General features: G+C 37.1%; 1 protein-coding gene across 1 annotated transcript in view; it reads right to left on the reverse strand.

The window, feature by feature from the left end:
- LOC134790940 (integrin beta-6-like) overlaps positions 1-22,445 on the reverse strand; it is a 44,708-nt gene extending 22,263 nt beyond the window's left edge. Inside the window, exons 1-6 of the mRNA XM_063761958.1 lie at positions 22,145-22,445; positions 8,658-8,861; positions 7,963-8,270; positions 7,691-7,772; positions 6,984-7,377; positions 5,506-5,719 (exon numbers count right to left, since the gene is read on the reverse strand). Of these exons, the coding sequence (XP_063618028.1) occupies positions 5,508-5,719; positions 6,984-7,377; positions 7,691-7,772; positions 7,963-8,270; positions 8,658-8,861; positions 22,145-22,300 (1,356 nt within the window). The 5' untranslated portion in view covers positions 22,301-22,445 and the 3' untranslated portion in view covers positions 5,506-5,507. The remainder of the gene's footprint in view (positions 1-5,505; positions 5,720-6,983; positions 7,378-7,690; positions 7,773-7,962; positions 8,271-8,657; positions 8,862-22,144) is intronic.

The following is a 22,445-nucleotide window of genomic DNA, read 5'->3' on the forward strand; positions in this document are numbered from 1 at the left end:
GGAAATGTCCAATGAAGTGAAATATCTAGGCGTTACACTAGATAAAGAGCTGAACTGGAGAAAGCATGTCGAACTAACAACCACCAAGGCACTTAGAGTGTTTGGAATGTGTAGATCGGCTTATGGCAAAACGTGGGGTCTAAACCCAAAGGTACTAAGATGGATCTATACCATGATGGTAAGTCCTATCATCTTGTACGGATGCCTGGCATGGTGGCCAAGGACACTAAAGAGCACATGCAGGGATGCCCTTATGAAAATACAAAGAACGGCATGCATGGCTATTACTGGCGCGTTTAGAACGACGCCAACAGCGGCGATGGAGGTACTGCTAGACCTCTCGCCGCTACACCTAGTGATACAATCTGAGGCGCGGAAATCGCTACACAGGTTGACCCTAACAGGCCTCTGGAGCGATAGCAAGCCAAAGACCAAACACACAAACATGGAATGCGACAATTTCATGAAAAGGATTACGAACATGGGCTGCGATAAGATGCAACCCAAGTTTATGTTCCATAAGAATTTTAACGTTAAAATTCCAACAAGGGCTGAGTGGACCGAAGGTCTTGAAGCACCAATCTCTGATGAAAACGACATTATATGGTACACAGATGGGTCTAAGACAGAATCTGGTACGGGGGCAGGCATTTATGCAAATGACTTTAGTAGTAGTATAAGCATGGGCAATTACGCCACTGTCTTCCAAGCCGAGACATTCGCTATAATTGCCTGTGTGCATGAGAATATAGTTAGGCGAACCCAAGGGAAGAATATCTATATACTCAGCGACAGTCAGGCCGCTCTCAAAGCGCTCGAAGCTCCCAGAGTGGACTCTAGACTGGTATATAATGGCGTCCAAGCTCTGAACCAGCTTGGAACGCAAAACAGGGTGCAACTGGTATGGATCCCAGGGCACGAGGGATTCATAGGCAATGAAAATGCAGATGAACTCGCCAGAGCCGGATCTGTAAGTAACCTTATAGGTCCGGAACCATTCGTGGGGCTCTCACAGGGAACCATCACAACGGCTATTAAAGACCATACCAAGACCAAACACCAGGAAGAATGGGATAGTCTGACGGGTCTAAAGCATGCAAAGCTCTTTATGCAAGGAATAGACTCCGGCTGGAGCAAAAAGCTTTGGAAACTTAGCAAAAGACAACTCCAAATCATAACGGGGGTGTTTACTGGCCATTACGGGGTCAAAGGATTTCTGGCCAAGATGGGACACTCTGACAACACCGATTGTCGTATGTGTGGCGAAGAGGAAGAGACAGTAAGACACTTAATGTGTGAATGTCACGCCCTCGCCAGACAAAGAATGAAGGACTTTGGAGCAGGATACCTGGAACCAAAGGACTTTAAAACGCTACCCATGAGCTCCATCATCCGACACATGGATATGGTGGGAAAAGCTCTTGAGTAGTTGACGGATCTCTTCTAGGGGGTAACTGCACAAAAGATCCCTATGGGTCGAAGTGTATCCGCAAGGGCCCCCGAAAACGATAAGATAAGATAAGATAAGATAACTCCAAATAAATTTTTACAGTTAAACTACTGTTAGTAAATTATAAATAAGTGGTAATAAATCCAGTAAATGGTGGTTAGTCCTATTTTATGCGGTTAAGCGCCATTGTAATGATAAAATTACTTTACAATACGCTTAAAACACAATTTTGATGTTGGTTAGGTTAAAATACCTATTTTGTGGTTTTAGAAAAGTAAGTAATTTGCAAAGGCCACGACAAATCTCAACATAGGAAAAATATATATGGCAGTATATGCCGATTAAACGACTAACGGAATTGGTTACCGATGTGCTTCCCATTAAAAAAAAACTGTCGTCGGTTAAAAAAGTAGTCGGTTGTTAAATCAATTTGAGGCCCTTTACCTTCTACGTTAAAAGATGTATTAACAAAGCCTAATATATTTAGGTAACAACCCTTATTCCTTCCAATAATTATTGATTCATCAGTTAATTGCCCAGTTAAGAAGGACATCTATAAGCTTAGGTACTAGGTATAAATACTATATTCGTAACTATTATTAAAGGTAGTTCAGTTACCTGACTTAACTGCATTTCATCAATGACAAGATACTTTTACTCAATATTTTAGCCTTATTGTAAATAAAAGAAACATCGATAAATTAAGTATATCCGTCATTTGTCTTTATTCTCGGCTGACAAAACACTTTATTTACAGCCATATCGAGTTAACATTATCGCGGAAGCAACACTTAGGGTATGAGGTCAATTTTCGACGGGCCACTGACCCCAAGGCCACTAATAATGATATAAGGCGACAGTTATCCGGTCGCTCGCAAGCACTGGCATTGTAATTTGTATTTGATCCGCTAAATGAGCTACTAAAGACGGTTAAAGTCACTTAGGTACCTACTTACCTTAATGAGTAGAATGTAATTTTGCCTGCTTGCGTCATGCGTGATTTGCGTTGACTTAAGAGCCTAAAGTTGTCATTCTTTTGTTTAAAATATGAAAACAAAAACATTATTCACAATAATGTTTTATTTACCTATAGCATTCAGTTATAGCCTAGGTAGAGTCTGTGCGGAAAGAGAAAAGTCGTGAAATGTATGGGCTCCCTTACATTCCACGACTCTTCTCTTTCCGCATAGACTCTACCTAAAGTGTCAACAAACGGCCTTTTAAATTATCAAACTGTCAAATAATGACGGAAAGGTCAGACATATCAAGTCAGATAATTAGAAATGAATGAAGTAATTGTGTTTTTATCACAGCCTGATGCGATGCGAATTAAAACTGCACCTAGTATCAAAATACTTAAAACATAAACGCAATACAATACTTTAAAATTGACAGCATTTACTGCAATGAAATAAATAATTATTTTTAAATAAAATGAACATTTGCTCATTACTTAAGTTCGACAACGATGTTAATGACATGTATAACGAATGCTACCTAAATGCTCATTAGTGGTCGGTCTGAGAGATTCCAACGTAGACATTATTAACTGACATTTCGTTTATCTACCTTATTACAAAGACATAAGCGCTATCAGTGGTCACCTATGTAACTGTTGGGTACAGTGCTTATTGACATGGTCCTGCTAAATGAGCACATTTTGCACCTGCAATTACCTTTTAAGGAAAGCGGCCGAATTCTCCAAGTTTCCGACACACCGAAGAGTTGGAGTAAATTTTTTGACTTCTTTAAATTAAGTCTTTCGCATTTCTTCGCAGCCCGATTTGGTTTTTGCCTTTACCACAGGAGAATATGCGTAGTTTACTTAGTGTAGGTACAGGGTACATTATTGTAGGTAGATCAATGAAATTGTAAAATATGTAAAATCCTACCCACTTTGGAACGTTTCGGATCTTTTGTCTGCGTGTCGAAATGTAAGACTTATTAAGTACCTACTTAACAAAATGTTATGTTTAAAGTTAAGTTAGAGGATAACATAAGTACTTATTTTAATTCAAATGGTTGCTCTAGCAATTATATCGCTAAATTCCTAGTTAATTGCTTTTCAAGATATCCGTCTGCTTCTTGAACATCTCAGTCATTGGTTGGTCATTTTAAAAATAATGTACAGTCAACTGTAAAAATATGGGTGTACAAATCATCTCAAAAAGATGTCCCATAACTCTTAGGTCTGTACTTCGTCGTGTCAGTGATATCAGAGGATAGGCACATCACACGAGATGAATTTATCAAAAATTTAGGACTGGAATCTCGGAATAGTTACGGAATATATGAATTTACTCATCGTGACCATATATATTCCGGTATTGAATTTCTGATAAGTTCAGCTCGTGTGTGTAGTGCGCCTTAATTAGGGCTGTGCCGCGTGACACTTTATCTTTTGTCATGCTATCTATATCCATGAGTGCCTTATTAGGTACCTACCAAGATGCTAGATAGTACGTAAGCACGAAACTCGCAGAGCGGTGACAGAGTAGTGACATTTAAGCCTTATCGGCGTGTCTGCAGTAAATTGATTTATAACGTGTTATAAATTATATCGATAAAGACGTACGCGCAACGTATTTCTCGGACATTCCTGTTTTATAGCAATTAAGCGTTATACTGCCCGAAGAGATCGGAGCCTGCGCGAGTGCGCGGCAAGTAAACATACACTTTTTCTACCACCTACATATTTGTGATGGGCATCCGACGTTCGTAACATCAACTTCACCCGTTATATTAAATATCCATAGATTGTATTGTTGGATTATTTAATATAAATATATGTATATCACTAACAGTTCCACAGATTGTCGATCTCAAAGATTTACTCTCCCAACAGAACTTAAACAGAACTGGTACTATCGAAATGTATGTATGTGTAAATCGTTATGTAGAGGTTAATTCGTAACTCAATTTTTCATTGTCAAGCGAAAGGGATATTTCTGTTAGCACTCGGTTTTGCACGACGAAAATACCCACTGCATCACTATCATTGCTGTTCAGTGTTCAAGGCAATACTTGTTCTAATACCAACGGCATTTGAACCATTATTGTCTTTAGGCGGCATAAGATGATATAAATGCCTGACAGATTGTAGTCATCCTTCCTGTACGCGTAGGCGGCGAGTATTCTATTTAAATTTTGAATTATCACTTGAATCAATAAGTAATAATAACTGTTATGAATAGTTCTAACTACTACGTATATTGTAATAGGATTAGTAGTTACTGAAGCAACTGCTTATGCGGCCTCTCTATCAATAATATTGCTTGGTTTAGAAAAGCCGCTCAGGAAATCAATTCTCTTAATTGTGCAGATATTCTCAAAACACGGCAACATAGTAAAATATTGACACTGACTTTAACTCTCTTGTTTCTCTGAAGTTATTTGTGTAGCAAGCTCAAGTTATTATTATAGCTATTATAGGTAATTAAATATCTTTCTATTGGTGGCAATGGAAATACGATATTTCATAATTTTAATAACGCAAGAATCTAGTGAAGGGTTTATACAGCATAGTTCATGAAACGCCAAGGCCACACTGCGATATCGCGAACAATAATTCGTTCGTTTGATAAAAGATATCCCTGTGTACCTACAACAGTGTACCTACGCAGGCCATTCACCGGCCTAGTCGTAAACTTTCAACGTATCTTTATGTTTGAAAGAATATTTTCCTTGTAGAGTGGAGACAGTCATACTTAATTGATAGTCGTAAAAATTGTAAGGGAACGGTGTTTTACTGCCTGTCTGAATTATGTTGTAAAAGGTAGAGCCAGAGATAGACTGTTAAAGCGACAGGGATGGCAGTGACTGGGCACTCATTAGTCAAGCACAAGTGCTGCTCTTGAATTATAAAGACTATAAAAAAGAGACTTTACGGATCAAAGCAACCCTGCATCTTTCCTTTAAAATAATACGGCGTCACATCCTATACCTTGTGTGCCGGGATGTCTGCGAAAGGCTTCAGTTGGCCGTCCATAGTTGAGTCCAATTTTAATATGCACCCGAAAAGAAGAAACAAATGACAAATCAGTAAAAAAACTCACCATTAAGACTTCGCGGCATACATGGGGTTCTTGAACGACGACGTCGGGGGCTTGTACAAGGGGTTGACGCCGACACTGTCTTCAGGCTCGATGTTGGCGTAGTTCGATCCAGCCGCGGGAAGCGCCCCCTGTCCCTTCCACATGACGTAGCCGACAGCAGCGGCTACTGCTGCCGCTATCGCGGCTATTACGCCGATCACCACTGGGATCGTCACTGAAAATATATCAGACTTTTATATGCGGTTTTGTACATTGGTAATGGCGACAGAAATACCTAGCAAGAATACCTAAGTATATCAGAGTCTTTAGCCAGAAACATGACAAATTAAGTCGCCTACTCTGCCAATTGGTACCTTCATTTAGAACTCCTAAAGAATTAACAATTGTTTTTATCCTATTTTAATTGCTAAAGCGGCAGGCAGATGTTTTGCTTTGTTATTTATCATGCAGTTGGGCCTACAGCCTGCAAATGTTAACTAAAAACCCTCGACACTTGGAAGATGGAGACTGGTTAGTTGATTACCAACCGCGTCACGGATATTGGTTGGCTAGGGGCTTAATTTAGTTTGATTATATTTCACGGAACCGTCTCGAGTTCGGCACATGGATTCTTCTCGCTATCTGCTGTCAAGCGGTAATAGTGATATGTTTATGTTTCGATGTTGGGATATAATCAAATACTTATTGACTTGTGTAGAAATAAGTTGGGATGATATTTTTCGTCAGACGGTTGATTATTGTTTTAGGACGCAGACGACATTGGTTTCAATTGTTTGTTTAGCTTCTCATAGTTATGACGAAACGCAGCTGCTGTGTCTACGATGACATTAACTATGTAAATATGTCGTGAAATAGAACAGGTATAGCGTATTCGGCTTCCCTTTTACAACATATTTTACTAAATTTTAGAGCTCAGAGTCGTTACAATCAGAAAAGTACTGACTTGTTGACAAATGACGCAAACATGGCCACTTTTCTATGCCATTCGTGTGTCAGAAACTGTTACTAACATTAGTATAACGCTGGATATGTCGTAATATCGCCCTTTCATAAGCATATAAGTATTAGAAGGAATCTGAACCAGAATATTTATGTAGTTAAAAGTCAAAAGCTTTAAGAGACCAAATATTACAAATTTGCAAGTCATCTTTTTAAGTGTAGCTACTCCTTATAGATATTTAATATGCGGCGTCATGTATTAGTTATGAACTGCGTCTCGTTTTTGAGCCGTTAGCAATTCATTTATTTATGTTACAACGATATTTCTACTATATTTATAAAACGCCTAAAATCAAATAAATTAAGGACATTTAAACACCAGTGCTTTAGTGCTTATATCTCCCGTGCACCCAGATAATGTTTTTATTTTATAGGCTAAGTTACCTGCATTTTAATGGTTGTTAGCATTAATGCTTTCACCATAAAGATTTTGAGGAAATGAGGATGACTATCGACCAGAAATAGCTGATTGAACTTACCATTTCCGCCAGCAGTGTTGACGAGTGCGCCAGAGTCTGCCTGATCATTCCGCATCATGTAGATGAATGTGTTAATCTTCATGGCCCAATATACTAGTATTCTGCCCTCTGAATTCACGCTACAATTTACCCACAACTTTCTGTTAAATTCATCCCTCTGATCCAGCAGAGTCTCATTCCACCTCTGGATGAAATCATGGCCGCCACAGGCTTCGCAAGGCCCTTCTGTATTGCTTATTAGACAGTCAACGTGGCACTCAGAGTAGTTGATGGTCGTGCAGAGATCTTTGCAATCATTGTCTGGGTCGAAATATTGTGACCCTTGTATTGTGGGTTCGTCGTAACACTGACATTTGTTGCATTCGTCACATACGCCGTTGCCCGAGCACTGCTCCTGTTAAAAACATTGTAAAAATTGCAAATTAGTGACGGATTTCAAAATGCATAAATAATAAATTATCTTCTAAGAAGTGCGTATGTACATCTGCTTAAGTATGTGCGATAATTTTTCATCCCTTTCACTTTGGATAAACATCACCCATTGTTGAAGCTAACTAACTTATACTTAGGTAAATATCATAGGCGAGTAAAGGTAAGCATTTTCCACTACGTTAATCGTATATGAAAAATGCCACAGTCATTAAATGATGATGCTGCTGATGATGATACTGATTTATCAAACTGAACACGTCGAAAGACTGACTTACCTTGGTGTTTGAAGATCCAATGCAAGACGTTGATACATCTCCGCGGTCTTGGCAGTTTTTCTTCTCACAAAACTTTCCTTTCCTGTTAAAAAAAAACTTTCGGTTAGATTAAATATTTGCATCGTGGCAGCGTGAGGACTTAACCACACTTCAATGAAGAAGATGAAGAGTCTCCAAAAGGTTAAAAACATATTACCAAAAGCGGTTTTAGAATATAGTCTATACTCATAAAGCAGAATTAGCTGGAGAATGAATAAACGACGAGCTCTCACCTGTCGTCGTTGCACTGGCACGCACCGCAGGTCAAGTTGCCGAACCCGTGGCAGTACTCCTGGTCCGTCGTCACCACCTGCTCCGAGCACCCGCAGCCGCACGGCACCACGTACTTCAGCACAGCCTTCTCCTCAACACCCTCTATACCCACTTCCACAAAAACATACTCGAACTTTGGCGAAGTCTGCGAGCAAAATCCTTCTTTCACCGTTGTAATAACTTGTAGTTTATTGTTAATCATATCTAATTTTACAAAAACGCTCGATTTTCCAGACGGTTGCGTCGTGTTGTAAACGTTGTAACGCGGCTGAGAACAAAAAATAGTATTATTATTCTTAACGTAGGAATGACAATTAAAATTACATTAGACACAAGTACATACGGATATAATAATTAAGGCTTTAATTTGTGCAACCACGAGATAGCAGCATTACCAGCATGTATGTAGGCATTTCAGGTTATTTCTAAACTAAAAATTAGAATAAAGTTGCCTGGGCGTAATGGACGTATGTTATTGTGGCTTGCTGGTTTTCATTATTAGGGATTTAAAGCATTCTCCGGCTTTAACCAAATAATGGGTGATTTTTCAACACTGGTATAAAGCGGCCACCGTTTTTATAGAACGGATATACCATCTTATTTTCTCCATCATCATACCTAATTTGACACATTTTCTATATTAATTAAAATGTACCTTTTGCTGGATCCCTTTGACTGAGCGGTATCCGTTAACCTTCAGAGGAGTGACCTTCGCCGAGTTGATTTCAGCCACCTGTACCAGGTACTCGGGGCTGAACATCAAGCCGTCTCTAGCGATGGTTTCCACGTGAGCTTTTTCCTTGTGACCCGGACACCACTCGTCTCCTAATGCGTTTAACGGGTTTTTGCACTTTTTGTCCTGGAACAAAACACAATACACGTTATTAATTAGGTATATATATATGACACCGTAAGATTGTCAACCCGTTAGTTTACAATCTACCGTAGGTTGATGTGGTAGGTTGGTATATTATGTTTAATGTTTGAGTACGAGCATTACAATAGATGTATCGATATCTGCGAGCCCATTGTAACACCTACCTTATAGCTACAATGGTTAAAACCAGGTGCTTGAGCATTTCTTCAGTTTCGTGACTGACAATACACCAATATACCAATGAGGTTTCGTTAAATTGTAGAATTTTATTATAAGCCGGCAATAGACAAATACTACAGTTATGCAAGTTGCGGAAAGTTTTCAAAAAGTTGGAAAAGTCGGTATTTCAGGAAAATTTCACAGAAAAGAAAATAAACATTCATTTTGGAAATGGAAATTTTGATTCCTATACAAAAATATGAGAAGTTTCGGAAATATTTCCAAGTGGAAATTACGCAATTGAGGAAACTTTCCGACGGCACATCATACAAAGACAATCGAGGTACAGACGCCATCAGAAGTATCGGGGCGGCCAAGGTGCTCACAAATATCTGAACACGCCTCTTTTGTCAAGGCGCTAGAGTGCGTGTTGAGATATTTTTGAGCACCTTGGCAGCTCCGATATATCTGATGGCGACTGTACATAACTATGTCACTTGTAGGTACCTTCATCATACAAGATACATTTCAAGAATGCTCCGTAAGCTCCACTTCGCTCCTTGTAAGGCACTGGCCGTATGCTAGACGAGTAATTACACAAATCGCCGCGCTAATGAAGCAGAGATTGAAACTGGTTGAAATGGTTACATTCGCGACGGACGGAGGTGGCTGGATGTGGCTTGAGCGTAATTGACAATCCCTTTGATGGAATTGAGAGGAGTTGTATTCATAAATAAGAAGATAAGTAGGTAGGTATCTCAAGACAAAACTTGAGCCTGATTCAGATTTAACAACTTGTTATGGTTTTGATCATATTTTGATGAGACCTTGCTCGCTTACTGATATTGGTTCATGCGAAATGAAGTGTGAGATCAGATCGCCAATCACCAAGACGATCGTTAAGGGCGTATCAAAACCAGTTCCAAACTACATATAACACATTGTTAAATTAGAATTCACTTCCTTGTTTGTTTGGTCGTCCAGTACATATTTGAGAAAATGTAAATATGTGTAATGTATAATGTATGTAAATTTTTAATCGCCAAATTTTGCAATACTATTTTGTGAATGTTACGTAAACAGTTTAGAATATTGATGAAGATAGACCTAATAATATCAACAAAAGTTGGAGATTAGAATCGGATGGAATTATCTAAATTTTAAAATCACCCTCTGAAGGATACCTACATCAATTAGTCACTTCAACTGCACCCATTGGTCAGCTAAAATTAAAAGAGACTACTTAAATTTCAATTTGACAACAACCATTGAACTGTATTGAAACAAAATGTGATTCAGATTCGTGTCCTGTATGCGGCTGTCGATTATGAAAGGCCACTTCTAGTCTTTTCCATCTTAGTTTAGATCTTTGGAATGTCTGGCGCCACGGTAAGCATAGTCGTGGTATAAAGAGCTCGCTCAAGACGGACATGCCACTTAATGCATTGTGCATAACTGCATATGTGCAAGCTAGAGTTCCATTAAGCTATGAAACCATTAGATTAACTTTTTGGATTTGATTTTCTCGGCAGATTGCATTTTTATTTAAGATAGTGAAGTTTTGATGTAAAACGATATCTTCGTACAGTATGAAATTTAGGTCTACGTGAAAATTAATTTATTTTATTTTATTTATTTATACAAAGAATTTCAACAGCTATGAATGATACATTAGACTTTTTAGATAGCATTATAGAGCCAATTATAGGAACTCGCAAATAGAATTTAATTATTTATTTCATAATTAATTGGTAAAGCAAGTATGGTAATTAACATGAATTCAATATTATGGTCGTTAAAAAGGAAATAAATAGGTACTTAATAGAATAAAAGTATAGAGACACTTGATTTTGTTTCCGGTGATCGTCTAGAGACTATGATTTTCATCTTAGCCTAATATATTGTTCTCTTATGGTGTATTATGTATGTACCTACTACACAATCAACTAAGTATAGTTGAATGTGAATAAAAATAAGATTTCACATACGTTTTAGGTACCTAAGTAAAATATGAATAAGACATAGGCTCGTAGTTGTAAGTAGGTATAAAGTTTATAGGTAAGATGCACATGACTTTTTGACCACGGTATGACTATTCTTCCACGGTAAGGACATGAAACGCGTTTTTTTGTCTATTTTCTCTTTTAACAACATTTGCCGAAGGAGAGTTATTTTTTCTTTGTTGTATTTTATTTATATTTCATTAATTTCACTTAAAGTGAGAAAAAATATATAATTATTTATATATTTTTATGATATTGTATTTATTTTATTGGTATTGTATGGTATTTGTATGGTAAAAATGATAATTTGTCATTACCATGACACTTAATTGCAAGTCCATATCTTCGCAGATAAGTTTCACAGAAAGGGATCAAAACGTTTTTCAACATCCTTGCATCCTACATTTAATTATAATCAAACAAATACCTAAAATAAAGTTTTTGATTATATTTTACCGTGGCGTGGACTTGCCAATTTACACCAAATCAAATAATGACCCCAATGCAATATTAATGATTCGATAGGATAACTTTTACCTTCATTCATAGTCACTACTTAAGTACATACACGAATGACACATTAGTATAGTGACTACACGAATGACATGAAATGATCAACTAAAACTTGTACTGAACTCTTTTACTCTACCTCCACACGATACTTGATCGTTCTATAATAACTGGTCCCTTCTTATTTAGTCATTCACACAACACATGATTTATTCATCGATGTTGATTGTTAATGTGACAAACATAACCGGTTGTTTGTGTCCACACGGTAGTATGTACAATAGTCACAACGGTGACAAGAATGTGATGGTTAAAAGTATAATGTTCCGTCACATGAAAATGAATAAAATTAAAGTAAATTTTATAACTCATGGATTTTTAGTTACTCCCATCCTCCTAGTGAGTATTATATTCTTTGCTCCCATCATGAATCGGTCCTCAGCACTATCATTGCTTCAATATGGAGACCTAGGAAAAGCGCGAGTAACTAGAATTAGTTTAATAACTACCTATTAAAATTACGAACTACTGTTTAAAATTAGGAATAAAATTACCGAAATTAGACTTATAATAGGTAATATAATTGCAATACGTAGGTAGAGTTGACCCAAGAAAAGTCTTTAACGATTTTGATAGCACACGCAGTGCAAGTGTTATTTTAAACGTCAAACTTCTATGACATTATGACGTATAAATAACACTTGCAATGCGTGTACTATCAAAAACGTTGCAGACTCATGTTAATTTAACTCTAAAGTGCATTTTGCGAATGCATTAAGTGAACCAACATGCCTATTTTTAAATTGCTCATACGCATTGAGAAACTGCAACGTTATATTATCGAGCAATAATATCTAAGTACAATTAAAAGGGCAATAAACCTTAGAAGTTCTACGTGGGAGTGCAATAGAAATGTTGACGATTGTACTAGCCTCCCTATTCCGACCGTATCTGGAACGTACTACATTTCTCGTCTAGTGCGTTTAGGCTTACACCCGGTTGAAATGAAAAGGATAGAATGAGTGAAAGGCGTCTGGATCGGTCGGAATAGGTAAATTTGCGTGGGTGGCAGGGCGCGCAAGTCTACCCACAGAGCGGGTGTATCTCGCGTTACGACATCCGAGATAAAACTATCCACAGATATGAATTTGCAGTTCATGATGAAAGACAGCAAAGTGAACTTTTTTTTCTTGCACATGAATAAGAATAAGAATAATATTTAGCGAATTATTATTTTATTTTTCCTGAACTAAAATAGAGTGCAGAGTTGTCTCTAGTTTAAAGCCGCCATAGACGGAATGCTTTAAGTAGTTGAGTCTAGCAGCAAAGCGCAGTCGTGTTGCAGTCGTACCTACGCTACGGTAACCGCAACATACAATACGGTACTGGAAAAAGTCTGCATTTGCCTGCTGGTTTGCTTCAAAAACTCGCTCTATGACGCCCCCCACGCCTTAATCCAATTGTTATAACAATTAGCTAGTTGTTTTTCTTAAATCTACCTACTGTGACGCGATACCAATTCATTGTGATTTAAACATTGATCACTCGAACATGGGTGTTAGTCAAAATGTACAACAGAATAAGCAGAAGGGAAGTGACACAAATGAAACATTAAGACGTATTTTATGAAGATACCCAGAAGAGATACTTATTGAGTAGCAGGAAAGCGAATGTGGGGCGTGAGGAGTCGTCGGCCTACCTTGAGAGGCGAACAGTGGAGCAACGACCGATCTTTTCTGTAGTAGGTACGTAAGTTTATAATATAGGTATTTATTCTAAATATAAATGCCTTTATTAATAGAACAGAGATTAAATATAAATTAATAGTACCTAACGCAAAATTAATCGAATAACGCAAAAGTGATCAATTTTGAAAATGTGTTCAAGTGATTTTTCACATTGGGCTCTTTGGAGTAGAATGCTCTGAGTACCTAAACTACTTATATTGACATAATCATATTTTATTAATATTTTTCCTATTAGAAAAATAGTCATTTAAGAACATGATTACCAAATTAAGTTCGAATTATGCATACCTATTACGTATTTACGCTAAAAGCAAGAGTAGCACGAGAATTATAAATTTTATAAATAATAAAAATAAAATATCGTTTATTTCAGGCTTTTAGCCCATACACAGATACAAAAACAAATTACACACACAAGTACAAGTTATACACTAAAATGACACAATGGCATACTATTAGGTAAGTATATAATACATTATACATTTTGCATTAGAAATAATGTCTGCCGATTCAACGACTCGACACAACGGAGGCATTTTCATATCTGAATTCATTTTCTATGCTCCTTGTGAAAACCAGAAATATCGGTTTATGTATTTATTTAAACTTTATTGCACAAATAAAGAAAAAATTACAAATGTGGACTGTGGATGCCAAAAGGTGAACTCTACCAGTGAACCACTAGGTCGAACAGAGACATTTCGAGCGATTTCATGATTTCACCGACCAGCCTCATGGAAAATCCTCAGAAATTTGCTTTGAGTGACTTGGAATTCCTTGTACTTAATATGAGATCATCAAATAGTCCCGCATAGTCCCGCGTTATGCAGCGCGGCAAGGAAAATGAATGCTGCATATATTTGTACAGTTCATCAGAACTATGAGTACCTATACAATGTGCTGATCATATCCAGTACCTATATTCGTTATACGTCAGTACACGTAATAAGCACAGCAGCATGATGGAAAAATTCTAGCAAAATACATCAATGTAAAAACGCACAGTTTAAAGAACTGTAGATAATGCAATTAAGATATTACATCATTTGCAGCTCCAGGCAGAACCAACGAACCTTCGAGATTATAACGCAGTTGTAGGGATTCTTTTAACAAGTCGATGACCTGTAAGGAGACTACAGACTTCTAAAATGTGTGACTAACGCAGACAACTATAGGTACTTGTATGTGTACATGTAGTGTCTGGCGGAAAAATCGTCGCGATTTTCTTGGCTCTACCCCAACGTTCGCAATTTAGTTTAAAAGTTCCTAGTATAACGGAGATGACTCAATGGTAATATTTTAAAGGGAAAACTAACAGTTCTTTCAACTTTAGAAATCTTATAGACATTTTATGAAATATGACGGCATTTGTAAGGTCTTTATGGTGTAACTTTGGTATAAATGCCTGAAGTTAAACTGAACTAAGTAGGTATATTAGGTATCATAATATTTTTACATAGCAAAATCGCAGTTTGTTTGACGCTATGATGTGCGTTGGAAAATAAATTCATATGACAAGAATTTTGGTTACTTTTGGATTTGCTATCATAAAAATATCCAAGTTTTGATCCTCCCTTTCTAAAGTCGGATAAAAAAAACCGTTAAGGTCGTCCTCCCAATCAGATTGGCCGATTGCGTCTGACCCACAAAATGCCAGATAAACGCCCTTTGTGATCTTTATGATTTTTGTAAAGGTGTGCTTTATGAGTGTTGCGCAAACTAGCGAGCACGGAGATGTGTGCGGCGCTAAACGTGTTAATGGGCGAATGGTTCGAAATGTCTTAATTGTATTGATTGAAGTGTTACTGCATCTGATGTTGCAGCTTTCACGTTGAATTTTAGGTTACAGTCTACTTTAACATTAAAACAAAATAATAATACTTACAGGGTTAAACGTAAGTTCGCCTTTGTACCTTTATTTCTGTAAATATTATGTAAACCTGTGTTGTGTACTTATTGTACAGTGTAGTGATTACTACTACTACTACTATTACTGATTAGTATAGGTAGGCACCTATACTAAAACCGGTAGGTACCAAACTGGTAGGTACCAAATTAAATAATCTCAATTCAGGTACAAACTCCATGTCCCATTATTGCCTCTTTCAATTTCAATTTATTCGGCATTCCTTATTTTGTGCCTCATTTAGCAAATCTTAGGTAAATTTAAGTAAACTGTTATGTTATGTAGCATAACGTCGACTCAAGACAAGGTTTTCTTTTAATTACAAAGCGGTGTTTTTGAAGATAAAAACTGAGTGCCAGTTCATTTGCGAAATAGATTTGCACTTTACAGTTACGAATGCAGTGTTTTTTGTTTTTAATTTGACGTGGTTTTTTGTTGACGTTGGTTAAGAAAATCAATTTAGTTCTTTCGAGAGTTACTTAATTGCATTCAGTAGGCATTCAATCAAATGCATTCTAATAAAAAAAAAGTCTAAGTAGCTGTTGTGGCGACATGTAGTAGAAAAGCAACAAAAGAAGTGTTTGAAAATCTTATGTGGTTGTAAAAGGGAATAAAATTACTAATTTCTAGTCACTTTTGCTTTAAATAAATAGGATTTTATTGTCATAGTCTCGTTACCAAAATAAGTAAGTCAATTTTAGGGCACAATTACACTAACCCGGTCGACCAAACCAAACGGATACGTCGACCGGATAAAGTAATTGAGCCATTTCAACTGGGATATGTATTACGATGATGATATACAGTGTGGAAAGATAAGTCGGGCCTTGGAGGGAAACTACCTTAAATCCTTAAGCTGGCTCATTTTACTTAAAGGAGACATTCCTTTATTTTTAAAAAGAAGCAAAACTGCATTTAAAGATTTTTCTTTTTTTCTTCAATTTGGCTTGTCTAAAAAAATCTTGAGTACTAAATATTAGATTTTATGGATATTTTATACGACAGACGAGTGTAAGACCTAATGTTTCTTGGAGAAATGTTATCAGTAACATTAACTGTATCGACTAGTAGAATAAAATTGCGAGTGTTTATTTTAGGAATTTTTAGTCGGTTCGAGTCCCGGGCGAGGCAAGCGAGTTTTAGAAAATCTTTGAATGCAGTTTAGGTTATTTAAAAAAATAAAGGAATGTCTCCTTTAAGTAAAATGAGCCAGCTTAAGGATTTAAGGTAGTTTCCCTCCAGGGCCCGACTTATCTTTCCACACTGTATATTGGCGAACATTTGACGCGGAAATAAACTAGTATGCCTGGAATCAAACTCTCACAGCGACTCGTAATACTTTTTCAGCGACTTGGCTAATTCTAGCGAAAATTACGTAACAAGACTTCAGAGACTTAATACTTTATTGTAAAAAAAAATTACGAATGATTTATATATAAATGAACGTTACACCAGTTTAATTAAGATTATTTTATTAATGTCGAGACTCATTGTATGGTTGTGTCGATAAAACACATGAGCGTTTCATCGGTACAACATCGAGTCTCGAGATTACATACTGCTGAGAGAGACTATATACAGACATGAGGGTACTTACACGAGTATGTACTCTTACTATCTTCAATAAACAAACCCTCCCAAACATAATTTTCATTGACAACTAAAAAATGCCCAGTAAAACGATAATTACCATTGTCATCGTTAATTGTCCCCTCGTAAGTTCAGGATAAATGATGCATTAAGAAGGCTACCAATTAAACTTTACAATCGACCAGCCATCGTCGTGACATTCGCTGACCCTGTTTCATCAACGAAGCCCCAAAGTAATGCTCCCGATCAAAATGCCAATGTCGAAGGTGAAAATAAATGACTTGCAGTCCTGTCACATCGAGTGACATTAATTTCACGGCGTAAATGGGTGGTAATGGGTACATTCACGCTCGTTTACGAAATATGGGTTCGTCATATAGCATCAGATAGCGAATGTCACAGTTTCTGACATTTCTTTTTATTAAAAATCCCATTACGCGTTTACTGATATTGCGTATGATATTGTACGGTTATGGGTGAGCTTTAATTGGTTAGAGGTCCTAATTAAGAGGCGACGCGCATGCGCAAGAACATTATTTAAAACATGATTGATTATACGCACTTGACCGTTATTCACAAGCAAACGACGACGACGACCGGTCTGGCCTAGTGGGTAGTGACCCTGTCTATGAAGCCGATGGTCCTGGATTCGAATCCCGGTAAAGGCATTCATTTGTGTGATGAGCACAGATATTTGTTCCTGAGTCATGGATGTTTTCTATGCATTTAAGTATTTGTATATTATATATGTATATCGTTGTCTGAGTACCCACAACACAAGCTTTCTTGAGCTTATCGGTGGACTTAGTCAATTTGTGTAAGAATATCCCCATAATATGTATTTATTTAAACGGGCTTCATATTAACGAGCATGTTCTCCGAATACGTATACTTATTGTTAATCTGAAACTCAAGATATAGTAGCCACGAGAGCACAGTCGTGTCAAAATGTTTTATGAATTAAGTTAGCTCATATCAACGCATACGCATGCTATAGCGATCATGCAAGTGTTCCAGTGATTACACTTGCTGACATTAAAAATTGTGTAACATTTTTAATATCCAAACACGAAATTAGGTCGAGTTGTATTTATAATTTCTCGGAATGGTGTGCGCGGATGTTTCCACGTTTCGTGTGTACACTTGGATGCACGTTGTGTACGTTTATAGGATGTTAACTGGAAGTCTATACGTAACTATTGCTTTGTTAACTATTTGGTAAACATTTGCTTTTTCTATAGAAAGACGTGATGAAGTTAACGAACTTTTCGCTTTTTTGTTTTCATTTTAGATACCTTACGAAGGCAGTATGAAACGCTTAATGTAGGTGTAGGTATTCATAAATTACCACATATTTATTAGATACTTTGTCCCTTTGGTTACTAGCTAAGGAAGCTGTTTCATTATAATTATGGTAAAATTAGCAATGACGGCAGCCTTTTGTTCGTCGTAACGGATGATTCATCTCGACATTTATGAGCTATATTGACCGGAAGATGTCGTTTGAATATTTAAATTATTCTCTCATACCGGTAGAACAAAAAATATAAACATTATTATTTGTTGTATCATTTCAATGAGTGGAATGACTTGTAAATCATTTATTTAAATAAGTTTACGTTAATTTATTATATTCCTATTTTAATGTACTGCCTATTTATTCTAAAACAGATCATAATTAGCAGGGGCGTATTTTGAAATTTGGCGCCCCGGGCCAATACGTTTCGCCGCCCCAGAAGTCAAGGAAGAAAAGCAAAATGCGATCCGATGCCGCCCCTATATGCCGCCCCTGGGGGTTGGCGCCCCGGGCCATGGCCCGGATGGCCCTAGGGTAAATACGCCCCTATTAATTAGTGGTTTCAGAGCGATACATTTTTTCAAATTTTTCAGCTGTCAGTGGGAATTAAACCACAGCATTCAGCCTTCCAGTGGGTAAGCCATTACCGTAGCCTTTGAATCCTGTCAAATTCTAAAAACGTGCGAAAACACTTATACTTACATAATTTTCTAGACTCACTAGACCTAGATTAAATATCCAGATCACAAAGAGATAAAAAAATATTTTATAAGTAATTATTAAGAGTGCCGGTTTTAATTGGTACTTCTTCGTCGTAAATGGGACATTTCTAAATGGGACTTTGGGCCTTGGGTGGTTCAACCAGTAAAACGTTTCAGTTATTAGGCATTATTAGTCAAATTCCCTAGTTGTATATTGGACATGCTAGTCTTTTGTTTTATACTCGTATTTATCTACAGGAACCCTCCCCTTCGCCGGATATTGGGAAATGGGGTCGCTCAGGAAATTCGACGGTAGGTAGTGACCCCTGGAAACACTTCACCAGATTGGATGACGTCACTAAACTAACTAACTAACCCTATCTTGTTTATTTATAATTACTTTTTATCATGTAATGTAGGCACATGCAGTTTGGTTTTATAAATTTTATGATTTTTTAGAATTGCCATTTGGCATCAAGTCTAGTTTTGTACTTTGGTTGTTGTTTACTGTGTTCCTTAAATGCCATTTTACATACCTATAGTAAATTAAATTGAAAGTGTAAGCTAATGGGATAGTGCCAAGAACTTTTAGATTTTTTTTTTAATAGAATGAAAATTTGTATAGAGTTTGACGACAACCTGCGTCGTATGTCATTGTGCCGCTTTCGAGAGCTTATTTATACGTTAACCAGCATGTCGCTTCAGAACACTAATTTGAATGTCCGTGTGATGGACAGTCAGGGAAATGCGTTGGCCGTGTCATTGTCTGCATCGGAATAAGGGCACAGTAATCTGTGCAAAATAATTCGATAAACTATCAACCTTATGGCTAGATATGAAGATTTAAATTAAAATGTCAGTTGAAAGTCGTGTTTATTTAAAAATAAATTTAGGTTGGGCTGCAGAGGCGTGATAAACTGCGGAACGAGCTTTCTCTATCAAATTTGTGAAATTAAATTCAATCTGTTGTCAGTTTTACAGATGTGCAAGTTAAGGAAAGCTTAAAAAAGTTGCAAATGTTCTCGGAAATTTAAGGAAATTGAGAAAACTATCATTTTGGAAACAGATATTTTCGATCCCCATTAAAAATGTTGTATGTTTGCGATGAACTCAAAAACTACTGAACGGATTTTCATGCGGGTTTCCCCTATCAATAGAGTGATTCTTGAGGAGCGTTTAGATGTATAGTTTGTTAAGGTTTACCCGTGCGAAGCCGTACAAAAATGGGAGAAGTTTTAGAATTCTTTTAATGTGGAAATTTCGCAATTTTTGAAACTTTTCGACGGCACTTCAGTTGTCATTTTACCCTTTCTAGTTCTATCTAACTTTCAAAATTCATGTGCTATTGTTTAAACAAGTTGAATTTGCATGATTCTCTATGTTTATATATGTATAATACCTAGTATGAGTATGACTCATACCAAACATCCAATTTGTTCAGCATGCTATAATATTTACGTCATTTAAACAAGGTGTTGTTTCGCATGACCGATAAAAAACAAGTACCGTATACGAGTGGCATTCAACTCTTAGAAATCTGATCCTGACTTAATTAGATTTTTAATGTTCAAATGCTGCTCAATATCAGTAATAAGAGTCTTTGGAATTTTTAGCGGACTATAATAGATGGGAGTGTAATGTTTTTAACCTGCAGATACATACTAGGGACCCGCCCCGGCATCGCACGGGTTAACAAATTATACATCTAAACCTTCCTCAAGAATCACATTATTGATAGGTGAAAACCGCATGAAAATCCGTTCAGTAGTTTTTGAGTTTATCGCGAACAAACATACAAATACACAAACAGACAGACGCGGCGGGGGACTTTGTTTTATAAGGTGTAGTGATATTAAGTAGGGACGTTATAGGTAGCCTTTAGCTTAAATTGTTAAAAGTGTTTAAATTAGACTCGTAATGGGAAGGAGCAATACAAACTAGAAAATACAAGTAATCAGGATGCGTAGCCAACGCGCCAATCGTTTACGCTCGGTAGCGAATGAAACGCAACTGTCTCTGTCGCACTAAAATTTGGAAGAGTGAAAGAGAAATGGCTACGCTACACTACGCAGCGTTACCGATTGGCACGTTGGCTAGGCACCCAGTTATATTTTCTAAAATCGCTACTACTACCTAAACTTACTAGGCAGTAGAATATATTCCATTTGACCCAGTCAATGGCCGAGTTGAGTAATAATTTGTCCAATTAGCGGCAGCTTGACGGCTGGTCAAGTTCATTCATAAATGCTCTGCCCTACTAAATAGTGGCGGATTAAGCTCTTTCTGCAAATATTTTGCAGTGACAAAGTGTGGAAGTACCATAAAAAGTCAAATTCTTAAAAATATATCTAGCACACTTTTTTGACTTCAAAAGCGGTGCATACTTTTGACTCTGGAGATATACCTAGCTATAGGCTGTGCAGACTGCAGACTTAACTGCGATGAGACTCTGGAGATTTAGTGACTTTCTCTATATAGGTAAACTACCCAATGATGAGCACACAGACCAGGTGATGAGCATTACCAAAGTACGAGTCAATGGCACCCAGCCATCCACCTGCATGCTGGTGGACGGAATGCATATTTTTGTAGGGAATACTTTATTCACTTTATTTGTCTAATAAATCAGTTATCCTCCATTGCTGCCTCAAAATATGGTAGAAGGTGCAGAGTGCTGTCAATGGATTAGGCACTAAGGTTAAGGTTTACCGTAAAGATGACATTCGAATGGCGACGCAACGTTGCTGATGGTGCAGCGTGTAATATCCTTGATATATGTACATCCTGCTACGTAATCCGAATGTCACTTTTATGTATTTTAAGATTTGCTGTACTACTTACTAACAGCATATGGATCTATATGATTCGAAATAAATAAATAATTGAAATTGAATTATGTGCATGGTTTTCCTAATGCCCTCTCCAAACGTCACCAATAATCGAATGCTATTTGCGGCATTTGCTCGATCGATTGAATTAGTTGTTCATACACCCCTACTTACCTATTACTTAGCCAGCATGCTAGCAAAGATCTAAAATCGAATGCCATTTGTTGCCAACTGAGAAATGAAGCTTTCAAGCAGGCATCACTACCCTCATATTTTTAAGTAACGTTGTTGCTTTAAATTTACGTAGCAAACCAAAACTTTTTAGCGAAGAGACATATTTAGACATGTAATGAAAATCTATATAAAAAGGATAGATAAGTAGGTACCTATGTAAATGTCAAAAACTTTAGACTGACGTGAAAAACGCGTTGATAACTTTATCTTTTATTTACTACCTATGATGCTCTTTAGCAGTGCATCATGCCAAAGCTCAGAAGACTTAGAGGGTACACATTTTACTCACCTCTTTAGGATCCGAACACCATATTCCACCACATCTGATACACTCATCGCAAGTTGTTTTTTCTACGCTAAAAACGTTGTGGCACTCCAGTGACCAACCAAAATGAAGCATAGACACTAACACCAGAAAACACCGTAAACCCATTTCTATAGTCATTACAAAAACACTATAAGAAAAAATAAAAAGACCGTTAAAACTTTTAAATTTCGAACTTGACGTTATTCGAATGCCGGTTAAAGTTTCGCGAGCGTTTGAATTTCGAATGTGGAATAAACACGCGCGCTCTCGTTCGATGTTACCA

Source organism: Cydia splendana, chromosome 5, assembly GCF_910591565.1.
Source record: "Cydia splendana chromosome 5, ilCydSple1.2, whole genome shotgun sequence".
In the NCBI taxonomy this organism is placed as follows: domain Eukaryota; kingdom Metazoa; phylum Arthropoda; class Insecta; order Lepidoptera; family Tortricidae; genus Cydia; species Cydia splendana.